The sequence below is a fragment of the Homarus americanus genome, unplaced genomic scaffold (genome assembly GCF_018991925.1).
Source record: "Homarus americanus isolate GMGI-L3 unplaced genomic scaffold, GMGI_Hamer_2.0 scaffold24922, whole genome shotgun sequence".
Lineage (NCBI taxonomy): Eukaryota > Metazoa > Arthropoda > Malacostraca > Decapoda > Nephropidae > Homarus > Homarus americanus.
The window spans coordinates 2202185-2215125 of NW_024722610.1; the positions used below are offsets into that span (position 1 = coordinate 2202185).

General features: G+C 36.4%; 1 protein-coding gene across 1 annotated transcript; it reads left to right on the forward strand.

Annotated features, from left to right (window-relative positions):
* Nucleotides 1-324: 324 nt before the first annotated feature.
* Nucleotides 325-11578, forward strand: LOC121862880 (dnaJ homolog subfamily C member 9-like). The gene is made up of 6 exons (XM_042361256.1): nt 325-574; nt 7158-7310; nt 8507-8623; nt 8866-8974; nt 9296-9398; nt 11374-11578. Exons 1-6 carry the CDS (start codon nt 481-483, stop codon nt 11575-11577), a joined length of 780 nt encoding a protein of 259 aa, XP_042217190.1. The 5' UTR covers nt 325-480; the 3' UTR covers nt 11578.
* Nucleotides 11579-12941: the final 1363 nt, after the last annotated feature.

Here is a 12941-nt window from a genome sequence, read left to right on the forward strand (position 1 = left end):
TCCAGCATGAATGGAAAGATTAATCTTATTTATTGATTGTCTACCCAGTGACCTACCAGAGACAGTCATGTTAAGGGAAGGAGACCAGTGGCCTATGTAGGAATCCGTCCATTGTTCTAAATAAATTTGTCTTGGGCTATTTTGAAACTTAGTATATAATAGTAAATGTACGAGTGATTAACGGAACTGAAACTTCAGGTGATCCCTCTGTTGAATCGAATTAATGTTTACCATTGTTTGTATACCTGCACTTCAGTGCACTATCTAAGTTCATCCTGAACCAGCATGGATCTGTATGTGTATCTTGTCTACCTATATTTATCAAGGACCCGGTACTGAACTGCAGCAGTACGGGTGTCGCTTCTCATTTTGATCTTCACTTCCCGCGCAACTCAATCGTCTGCTCCAGCAACAACAAAGTCGACGGCGGTAGTGCGTCGTACATCAAGATATATTTCAAAATATTGTGACTAATCCGCCATGACAGGCCTCTTGGACAGCTGCGAGGAGTTGTTTGCTTCACAGGACCTGTACAAGGTCTTGGGTGTGGAGAGTAATGCCAGTGACAATGAGCGTAAGTTTGTTGTTGTCAAACTGTCCAAGTGCTCATGACTCATTCAAGTTGGAGTCCATTTATGAAACTTAATTATATTTGTGTCAATCTCATTTGATTAACAACTTTTGTCAAGAAGGTAAATAAACTGTTAGGACAATTCATGAATGTTAATAATTATCAGTTAAAATGTTGTTGAACTAAAAGACGAGCAGTCTCGGTCAGGTGTGATACAAACAGCTGGGCGGGTCTTGCTTGGGCGAGTTACAGTGAATAATACATCACATCTCTGGCACTACTGTGCATACTTATTTTACTCCATAATGAATGTTTTGAAAGTAGTGGTTATTTTTTATTTCACATTAAGTTTTTCTGTACATTTTTTGATGGCCCATGACAGGGTTACCTCTTTATTTCTTAATATAGTGCAGTAATTATGCTGATCAGTGTCATTGTTGATTTTAACCCTTTAGATGGCATTTTTGGTGATACTTTAGAAAAGGCTTAGTTGCGCATTTTTGTAATATAGTTGTTTTTCTCATATTCATTAGCATAAATGTTCTGCTCATTCAGTTCTAGCAAATAATGATTGATATTCAGTCAGTTTGACCAAGGACAGCTGACAGAGTCATGAGAGGCTTGTTTCCAGTAGTCCTTATGCCAGCAGCATTTGGTGTTCTTAGGAACAGGGGGTCACCCATCCAAGTACTAGCCAGACCCAGCGTTGCTTAACTCTGCTGATCAGACATGGAGAGGTGTTTCCAACAAGTTACTTGGAACTTTTTATTTTATCTTCATTGCTTAACAGCTGATCAAGTTATAAGTAAATATTCCGTTATGCACTTGCAACCACAAGGCATGCATGGGCACCTGAATGTACCTTAACATATTCCAGTGTTTGTCAAGTATGGATTGAAACTCTAAAATGATATGGGATGCTTGTGTAGCTGGGATCCCCAGCTATTTAATACGGAGTTGTTTTCTTTGCCGAGTAAGAGTTTCCCTAGATGGGTACCCTAACTTATGTTTGCATGTCACCGTTGACAAACTTCACAGTGACTGAACCGACCCTGACCAGGGTGTGCCCATTTCGTCACCACATTTTCTACCCATTTCGTCACCACTTTTTTTACCCGTTTTGTCACTGCTTTCATTCCCATCACCATTTCAAGGGCTTTGGACCTTCATTATGTATTCACTGAAGCAGTGAAGATGTAATGGCTGGTTTACTATCTTTGTGTACATACTGTTACGACCCTCCTTTTTTCAGAAGCAGTAGATATTTTGCAAGTGTGTCGAATTACCACTGGCTGTCACGCCAGTCTCCAGTAATTTCCCAACGATCTATATCAGTGTATGTACCGACAAACAACAGACCAGTAGATTTCCACCAGGTCACAGAAACACATGTATGCACTGTAGCCTTCTTTAATAAACACTAATTCTTCACAACACTGTTAACAGGGTAATGTCATCACAGCTTGACTCCACACTTCGAATATACAGGAAGTCCCCGAGTTACGACCGTCCGATTTACCATCACCCGCACTTATGAATGGGATCCCAATACATTCACTGCAAAATTATTTAATTAAAATCCCTTTTTTTTTCTTTTTTTTCATCATTATATTTTGTTTAACATCACTTTATTTACATTATTTGTTATATATGGTTATTTTATTGTTGTTTTGTATGGGCTTTAACCTAACCTAAACTATGGGTCCAGGAACGTATCCCCGTTGTAAGTTGGGGATAGCCTGTATAGTCAGCACACTACCAGTGTACAATTCCTTAGTCTTCTCACTTTATATTAGTCACAACAATTCCACAATACTTGCACAACAATTGTCTTTGGGGCTTACAATAATAAGTAAACCATAACAAAATAATGATGCAGTACATTCCAGAAATTCTTACATGATTAATACATCAATATATACACGAAAATTTTATTAAATTTGCTCAAGTAACTGTTGCTTGGGATAGAAAATAATCAAAACACCTAGTTTACAAAATTGTAATATGAAATTATACCTCGGCATAACAATACATTGGATCATGCAAGCATCTCACTAAGACAATTTCTCAAAGACAAAAATAAAAAATTAAAACGTTATTACTCATGCAAGCATCTCGCTAAATCAATTTATTAGAGACTAAGGCGAAACAAAAATAAAAACATTTTTAATATGCCTGCATTTGTTCTGTAGTTTGTTTATTTACCATTGCTTTAATCGTTTTCTTTATTAAGTAAATAATATTCATATATAATAACACAATAATTCTTAAGTCGTCTGTATACATGTGTAATTTCTATTCATGTAAAATAATAACTTACAATTTATCAAGAAAACCAGTGACTAACGGTCTGTTAGTTGTGACGAAAAGGATTATTTTTATGACGAATGGGTTTTTTGGCGACGAAATGGGGTGTATCCCACTGACCATCCAAGTCAGTGACTGACTGACTTTCCTTCCTTTCCTTTCCATACGAACCTACCTAATGTAACCTTAACTAACAATATTAATATACACATAGGTTTAGTTTGCTCATCTTATCAATGATAAATCATAATATAACGTAATGATAACTTTTGGTGGAAGTATTCTTGTGTATGGAAGAAATGATTATGCTGTGTATTGCCAAATTAATAATAATATTTCAGAAATTGCAAATCTTACTACATATTATAATTCCTTTCTTTGGGGAATTGGTTTTCTTGACTTAAGAAAATAATAATTTATCATTAGGAAGTGGCTACGTAGGTGGAAATTCTTGGCTCGGCAGACTGGAGACTTAGGTTGGTCTAGTCTAATCTCCCTGGCCAGGAATTCTTGGCTGCGTAGCTTCCAGTCTACCCAGCCAGAAATTCCCGGCTAAATACCCACTTCCTTATCATTATTGCCTGTGCAAAAAATTTCTATATGTACGTGCTACTGCTGCTGTTGTTTCTTGGTATGAAACGGAATACTGTAGTGTCATTAATGTCATTCAAATATTTGGACTACTTCTGCTCACTTAATAAAGGTCAGCAGGAAGGTAGCAGTCTTTGTTCACTGTGTAAGAAAAACTAGGACAGAAATCTGAATATTATAAGAAGCATTTCTCCTGATTTGCTTTATTCTTGAGATAAGACAAGTTTTCTTCAATGGATATTTTTCATTAGATAGCTGGTTAGCCCAGATCCTTGTTCTTCACCATTTCTTAAGCTAATATAGTAGCTGTATCAGCTACTAAATGATAAGCCAAATATGGGTATTGGTGTATATTTCACCGTAAATTATTCCAATTTAGTGACAGTGGTGTAGGAGTGAACTGATCAGTCTGCATAGGCAGGAGTACTGTAGCATGAATTTTTAACCCAATAACTGCAGTGGAGTGATTCGCCGATTGCGACCCCCGCTCAAAAACGCACGTACAGTGGATACTCGACTTTGGTGATTCGAGAGTTTATTGGACAGGCTAAAATTCCCCAAAACTCGAGTTTAGTGCCACTGCGCACTAGATCGTGCTAATTTAGCGGCCATGTGCTTACACTCGTGATGTCACGCGGTCATTGTTTTTGAGCTCTAGTCAGTTAGTCACGCATGCTGTTTGAATTAGTGATCTCTACTCTCCCTCTACTGTGTAATTTCGTAATGGTTGACATACAACCAGGACCAAGTGGGAGTGGAAAACGGCTTTCAAGTGGGAAAGGAAGTCGACCAGAACGTCTTGGTAAGAAGAAGCTGCTTGCTCTCGAGGAGAAAGGAGAGATTTGGGATAAACTTGAGCGTGGTATGGGTCCTACTGTAGTGGTTAAGTTACATGAAGTGAACGAGTTTACTATACGGGGTGTGAGAGCGAAGAAAGAGCAGGTAAACCAGTTTTGCATGCTGCAAGTGGTGGTACTGTTGCTTCTGTAGCACAATTGTGGCTATAGATGAGGTGAAATTAAAGAAAGAAAAAAAAAGGACATTGGCGTTGGGCTGGGAACGAAGCATGGTCATAATGTAGCTTGAATTTAGCGATTCACGAGTTTAGCTGCCGCTAGATGTTACGAAGCGATCGCAAAACTTGGATACCCACTGTATATCGATTTTCCCCGAAGACCATTTTAACTCTTGTGGATTAAAAGATAGTATGTAGAAGAATGTGGAAACCAAATATGAGTCCAGAAAACTGTGAGGGCAAACTTTTTCGGAGTGTGGGTTGTAAACTCTTGGAACAATCTACCAGAGTGTGTTGTGATGGCACCGAGTGTGAGCTCTTTCAAGACAAGACTTGCCCAACACTGGAGCGGGTTCAGGTACATTTAGGAGCCGGTGCATGCCCAGTATTTGCCAACAGTGCTTGACAGAGACGTGACCGATCACCCGGGCGGCTAACGAGCTGATCTTTTGGTGAAAAAGATAAATGAAAAGGAAAAATAATCAGAAACGTGACCGATCTCCCAAACGGCTAACAAGCCGATCAGTGGCGAAGAGGATAAAACTTACCTTAGTTTGGCTGCCAGTCTCTCTTAGGGTGGAAAAAGGATTCTAACCTCTATTGTTCACCCCAACACTCGACTTATTTGACAACTTCACTGAAAGTAAATACTCCATAGTTGAAGCTTTCAACATCACTCTCAATGGATCTTGTATGTTTCAGCTATAAGCAAGTACAGTGGTCCCTCGGTTAACGAACGGTTCGATTTACGAAATTTCGGTTAATGAATTACCTCCCATAAGGATTTTCAGTTCGATTAACGAAATCCTTACGACAAACACGTTTTGTTGTGCGCATCAGCTGATCGGCTAGTCCGCCAATACAGTAATTGGTTTTATGTTTACATTCTTTTCCAGTGAAGTAAATATTAAGAAAGTTGCTCTTGAATATTTCTGCATTTTTTATATTAAAATTATTGGTAATTCTGAAATTTAGTTAACATATTGATAATATAGACAGTACAGGGAATAGTTTTTGTGTGCCCATCAGCTTATTGAATCACCCAACAATGCTTCTCAGTTTAACTTTGTTTACAGTGGAGTGAACATCGATTTTGTTGGTTTCTTGAATATTTTGGCATTTTTACATTAAAATTATTGGTCATTCTGAAATTTAGTTAACATATTGATAATAAACAGTGCAGAAATTATTATGCAACATGAAGAAGGCTTTAGAACCAATGCACTCTGTAAAGAACATGGCATGTCATCATCGACTGCCTGTACAATCAGCTGTTTGAGAAGTTAAAATACAGTATTTAGTTTATATTTAATGTTTTGTAAATTTAGTTTGTATTTAATGTTTTGTTAATTCTATTACTGGTATACAGTACTGTACTTTGTATGTAATTTTTCTGTGAGTTGGAACCAATTACCCAATATCCCATTGAAATAATAGATTCGGTTAACAAACGACTCTGGAACGAATTGTGTTCGTTAACTGAGGGACCACTGTACAGTATATATATCTTGCGGTAACACGCGTTCATTCGTAATTTGAAATATAAATAACATCAGCATGAGATTTTGTTCAGTTTCTGAAACGGAGGATAGAGAAAACGTTTGTCTCAGTTGGGGGACTCGAGAAACTGGTGAGTGTAAACATCCCATACTGTGCTTGACCCCTCGAGATATAAAAAAATTTCTGCGCTGCACTCAAAACACTTTGAATTCCATAGTGTACTTATTATTCAAGAATGTATCTCGCAGTTATCGGGTTAAATGTCCAATTGGAAAAATATAATTTGTGCCACTGTAGACCCATTTTGCTTCTGTTAAATAGTGGAACCAATCCTCAGTCAGAGAGTTCTATCACTTTTTTTTTTATTCTTAATGAACTAGTGTAATTAGTAACCTTGTTACACACTTTATGTCCTTAGCAACCACAATCCATGGGTCAGTTCACAAATTTTTGCAATAGATCATTAGATATTCCTGTGTATAGAAAGAGTTGCAAAAGTTATATTATGATTGGGGGTTCTCGACTTACGAATGCCCGTTGACACGAATGGGGTATTTTATTTACCTGATGACTAATTTTTTACTTTCATTTACTGTATTTTGTCATTTTATTTCTTCTTTTCTCTTAAATTAAGTGATTTTAGATGTATATAAGGACTTGGGCTATGATACAGTGGGATTTTAAACATTGTACTGCACAGTAAGTACTGTATGCACATAGCATATGTTCTGACTTGCGTACAAATCCGACTTAAGAGCATCCTCAGGAACGGAACCCGTTCATAACCACCCCCCCCCCCCCGTACAGAGTTTTAAGTTGTTTTTTTCTAGCTAACAAAACTGTTTTTACTTTTGCAAAAATTTCATTAATTAGTCTCTATTATAAACATAATTGGACTTCACCATCAACCAATTATGGAAGTTTTGGGCAAGAGTGCAATAAAGGTAAATGTCAGTTTTGTTATTTTTTATATTATCCATTTGAATAATCTCATTCAGTTGTGTACCATACTTCACTGGTGTATGTCATAGCTATCAGTAAGGGTTACACTGTAGAAAAGCAACACATGGTTATTATCAAATGCAGGTAATAAGTGTCAGCCATGCTGACACTTCTAATTCATTAAATTTGAATTTCTTTATTTTTTACTGACATTTTCTAACTTAATTACAGTGAAGAAAGCATACCACAGAGTATCCCTGAAGGTTCACCCTGACCGAGTGGATAAGGATGAGAAACAAGAGGCAACACAGAAATTCCAGACACTGGGCAAAGTCTATTCTATCTTGTGCGACAAGGATAGACGTGCTGTGTATGATGAGTCAGGTAAGAAACACCTTTATTATATTAATTTAACTGTAACTTTTAAAAGTTGTCTGAAAAAAATCATGCAAAGGTAACTTTTAAGATTCAGTGACAAAGGAAAGCTATAACCTTATACAGTACCTGGCTCTAATTTTACAGATCATATATTATCACCTTGTCCATTGAGTGACAACCTGTGGTTTCCAGGACCCAGATATATGACTGGAGCTAATTAAAAATTAAATAAAAAATGAATGCAGCATTTACCACTGTAGCTTGAAAGCATTAAGTGTTGCCATCACACAAGCACCAGTGCACTTCACAACTTTTGTAAGATTTAAGGCTCTTTCAGAATTAATTTCTCCCTCACAGTACAGTATTTTTGGACACTTCTCAGTTTTATATGCATACCTGGGTTCAGCCTCTCTTCAGTTTTACTGGAATTTGATTGACTAATTAAACCAGCACATTAAATTTAAACCATTATTCTGTATGTGGTAACACTGGCATCCTCTATCCAATATCATTGTAGAGTCTTAAATTGGATCTTTAGGGTACTCCATATTTAGCTTTCCTGAGCAAACTATGTCAAATATACTTTGGAGAAGGGCTTGGACATCTGCAAAGGTGTTTGTAAGATCCAGTCTTATGGTAGTTACCTGACTTCTATTTTGGGGTGTGAAGTTGCATTAATGCATGAAATTTATAGTTGCCTCCTTCTCCCTTTTAGGAGGCCTTAGATATACAAGTTGCTAGTCTGGTATTAGGCCATAAATGAGGGTTTGATCCAGAAATCATCTTGTACTGTATAACCAAACACAGATAAGGCAACTCAGGCACCCTCCTTCCTCTATACAATATAGAGGTTGCTAAAGTGAGCCAAAATTGGGACGGTAGACCCTAAAATGGCACTTTTAGCACAGCATTGAGGGTCACAAAACTCACTGGTACTATGACGATGGTGCAATTCAGTGCTTGCAGCCTCCAATAGTAACAGTACTATATATCAGGTCTCTTTTAAACAATTGAAGCATTAACTGATTTTTTGGACTAAATCCAGTTGTGTGTCTTGAGCTTGGGAACCAAGAGTTTAAAACTCATGAACTAGCTGACTTAAATTGGCCTGTCCAGTCAAAGCTTGCTTATAAAATGGTACAGTATAGCAAAATTAGTTCCTTGTATCTACAATGTTAATGTTTATTCTATTGACGGTATAGGGGAAGTGGATGATGAAAACATTGCCCCAGATGATCGTGATTGGGACCAGTATTGGCGTTTATTGTTTAAGAAGATAACTGTAGAAGACATCAAGAATTTTGAAGCTGAATACAAGGGTATGAACTTATGATTATACTGTATATATATATATATATATATATATATATATATATATATATATATATATATATATATATATATATATATATATATATATATATATATATATATATATATATATATAATTTTTTTTTTCTTTTGTAGATGTTGTAGTACAGTATGGTGAATTAATTTTCAAAATAAATGAACTACAGTATTTTTGTTTGGAAGTTTCATCACATTTTCTTTATGCAAACAGAGTCCGATGAAGAATTAAATGATTTGAAACAGGCTTATATAGAAGGTGAGGGGGACATGGAGTATATTCTGCAATATGTGTTGTGCTGCACCATTGATGATGAAGCAAGGTAAGTATGTAGTGTTAGTGGATGGTTAGTAGATTTATCTTAAAAAAAAAAAGATATACCTTTGTACATCAATAAGATATACTGTACCAGTACAGTATCTTTCATTAAATTATCTATTACATTTAGCTAACTTTGGTATACTGTACTGTATTAATTGTTGTTATACTGATATATTGATTGTTATTATTTTTTACTCCCTTGCTTATTATGTTTCTAAGGTGTCTTCTGGATAACGGCACTACACCTACAGTGCTGTATACTGTATATGTAGATCTTTATTGGATTAATTCTAGTAACTTTACAGCATGTTCTTCACTTCAGGTTCACAAAGATAATCCACAGATGGATTAAGAAGAAGGAGGTGCCAAATTTCAGTAATTTTTCAAATGAGACCAAAAGGAAGAAAGAAACAAGAAAACGTAAAGTGAGTTTCTCTTGGTTTTTCTTTCTCTTTTTAACCTGCAACAAAATATTGCATTACATTTCATAATTGATTGATCAGCTGTATTACTTGTGAAAATTCATATCCAGATCACATACTGAAGTTACATATGTACAGGGGGTCCCTGACTTAGGAATGCCCGCCGATACAAACGGGGTTAAACTTAAATTACAGTATTTTATTTACCTGATGACTTATTTTTTACTTTCATTGACTGTATTTTGTCATTCTATTTTTTATTTTGTCTTAAATTAAGTAATTTTATATGTGTATAAGGACTTAGGCTATGATATAGTGCATTTTTAAACGTTGTTCTGTAAGTATGGTATGCACATAGCATGTGTTTCGACTTACGTACAGATCCAACTTAAGAATGTTCTCAGGAATGGAACCCGTTCGTAACCCCCTGTATTTGTATTTTTACTCTTATTCTACTACTGTGCTGTGTAGGTTAGGTTAGCATGAAAACTTTATCAGTTTAACATAAGTTGCAACTTGCCATGGTGTCATTGCACCAGCCTAGGCTCACTGCTTCAGTCTGCCTCTGACTCATGGTCACAGGCATATCTTCGTGACTAGCTAATCTCTTTTGTTTCTCAATTTGTTATTATTAATCCTCACCAGCATGAAAGTTCAGTGATCACAAAAAGTAACAAGAGTGATGCTAATGACAAGAGACAAAAAAAATCTATTTTGTTAAAAGATTAAAATGAAAAGTGATTGAACATTTTGAAAAAAGAGTGCACGCTGCTGACATTACAGATGCAATGGGCCTTCATGAGGCAACCATAATTTCTATTTTTGCTTTTTCAGTTTAATATAACAGTTTACAACTTACTGTAACAACATTCTCTAGCAGATTATCACTGTACAACAGTTCGGAACTCTTACTGTCATAACAAAAATGAATATTCATATTCATACCAATACTTTAGCAGAGTATTTGTATTCATTATTCAATACTTTGCAGTGTCTTCAACCCCAAGTTTTATATGCACTGTGCTGTCTCCATTACTATACTATATCTTGAATTTGTGGACTTGTTGATGACAGCCAGGGACGAGTATTTTACTAGAATTGTATGGTAATATGAGGTATTGTGGATATTAGTTACGACCTCAACATGTATGCAAAAATCCATTTTCTGTGGCAATAATTATTTCCAGACTGTTGAAAAGTACTGTACAGTATTGGGAAAATTAGATGTATTTGCTGGAGAAGGAAGGGGGGAGTGGCTGTAACATAGGGCCCACACATGGTGCTGATTGGCCCAGTCACCTCCCTAGGTCATCACTGACATTTGCCCAGTCAACACCACGACCACCATCTTGGGATATTATTTATTCTCTTCTACAGACACTTTAGATAATTGTTAACAAAGAAAATGACCTTTCACAAATGTCAAGGTCATCACCTGTTCTTTGATAGATTAACATTTAGTATTGATTATTTTTTTGAAGCAGGTACTGTACAAGCTTCTTAATAGAAATTTATAATGTGTTCTTGGGTACTTTACATTACTGTATGTACTGTCATCTTAAGCGTTAATTAGCAGGTATTATAATTTATATTTTCCTTTGATACTGTATTTGCTTATTGCAAATTTATTCTTGGGCCTGTTCATTGCTTTTCTTTTACCAATAGCTTAACAAATTTTAATAAAGATAATTTATTGCATCATGTGCTCAGATAATGATAATTCTTCCTATCAATGAGAGTGCGTAAACAGGGCGAAAGCATGAGTGTGGAAAATGAAAGAGAAACTGGTCAAACAAAATGGGAAACTTTCATGTTTCAACTGTACACTTTTTCAGAGAGTAATGTTGTATCATCAGATTCTAAACTAGGTAATGCAGTACAGTATATGTTTTACAATAAGAAATGTGAACTTGGATAACAAATAATTTTTAGAAAGTATTTACATTTAATTTACAGTATATATCTTTGCCCCCACTAGGCAGCAGCTGAAGCAGAGGAAGCAGAAGAGATGAAAAAAGAGTTGGGTCTGGGTGATACCACAGACAGCCTTAAAGCTCTTATTCTCAAGCGTGGTAAACAGCGAGAGGCAGAAATGGATTGTTTCCTGGATTCCTTGGCTACTAAATATGGAGGTGGAGGCAGCAGCAAGAAAAAAAGTTCGAAGAAAGGAGGAAAGAAGTGAATTCATCTGAAAATAATTAACAAAGAGGAAGAAATAATATGTAAGCCATAAATTTTTCTTTCAGAAAAAAGAAACTGACTTAGATTGTTTAGTTTTTCAAATAAATGTTATAAAGAAAATACAATGAGCCAAAGATATGAGATTATAGGAGTGTTGTAATTGTTGTGAGATTTAAAGAATGGACACAGGTAAAATGAAAGAGCATGTCATGCAAATGAAGGATAGAAATTGGTTTTGTGGATATTATCTGCCCTCTTTATTTTAAGTCCTGTCTTAACTTTAGATTAAGATATTATCTGCAGGATCTCCCGATCTGTTTTTCCATCTTTCTATACATTCCAAAATTGTTATTAACCCCGTTGAAGCTTCTTTAACACTTTGGTCACCACGATGTCTTTGGAAACTCACTGACAAAGTTTTGAGCATTTGCATATAAGATTTATTATTACAGTGTACTCATGCATCGTTTTAGTTACCTTTTTCTCTTTAAAAAATTTTGAGTAACACCATTCCCATGGGAGCTCCTCTCTCAGGGAATAACCTCTGCTTAAGAGACTCAAGGCCACCTTATCTCTGTACTAAATTCCTTCTACCTTTTCTATTCCCTTTATTCTCATACTTAGCCTCAATTTACTATATTGCTGTTAATTGCTGCTGGTAAATTCCCTCTGTACACCTTTGGCAGCCTTCTCACAAGTCTGTACCAACTCAGAATGTAACTCTGCACTCCACAATTCACACTGCTGACCTACTCAGCCATTCTAAACCTGCATGTACAGTTGTACCCCACTTAACGCGGTCAATAAAACCCAGAGGGTACCGTGTTAAGTGAAATCCGCGTTCAGTGAACAACAGAACATACGGGATTAATTCCAATAGAAACCAGCCCGACCCCGAAACTCCACTTTTTGACGACACATAACTATGTTGTAGTAAAAATTTTATCTTAACTTTATGATGGTATGAAAAGACAAGTAATATAGAAGAGGTTAGGTTAGGAAAAATAAAGGTTAACATAGGAAAAATAAAGGTTAGGTTAGAGAAACTAAAAGTTAGGTGGAACACTTACGGTAGTAGAAGAGATGGGTCGGCATACGGGGATGGAGGCTGGTTCCGAGGCAGAGGGCAGATTACTGGCCCTCAGGTGAATCACCATTACTAGGTGAATCACCATCACTGTCACTTACAGTTGTCAGGGCTTCCCTGACAAATCCCTCAAAGTCAACTTCACTGGCTTGGGCTGGCTGTGGTGGGTTGCGGGCGAAGAACTCGGTTATGCTTTTTTGACGGCTGGTGTTTATGTTGTCTTGGTACACCGTGATGTATGGCTCCATAGCCTGCACCAGCCGGGTATGGAAGACTTC

Excerpts from the sequence above, each read along its gene's own strand:
- LOC121862880 (XM_042361256.1), top strand. The coding sequence starts at position 481 with ATGACAGGCCTCTTGGACAGCTGCGAGGAGTTGTTTGCTTCACAGGAC. Across the intron at positions 575-7,157 it reads TAATGCCAGTGACAATGAGC|TGAAGAAAGCATACCACAGA; the intron begins GTAAGTTTGTTG and ends ACTTAATTACAG. Across the intron at positions 9,399-11,373 it reads AAGAAACAAGAAAACGTAAA|GCAGCAGCTGAAGCAGAGGA; the intron begins GTGAGTTTCTCT and ends TGCCCCCACTAG.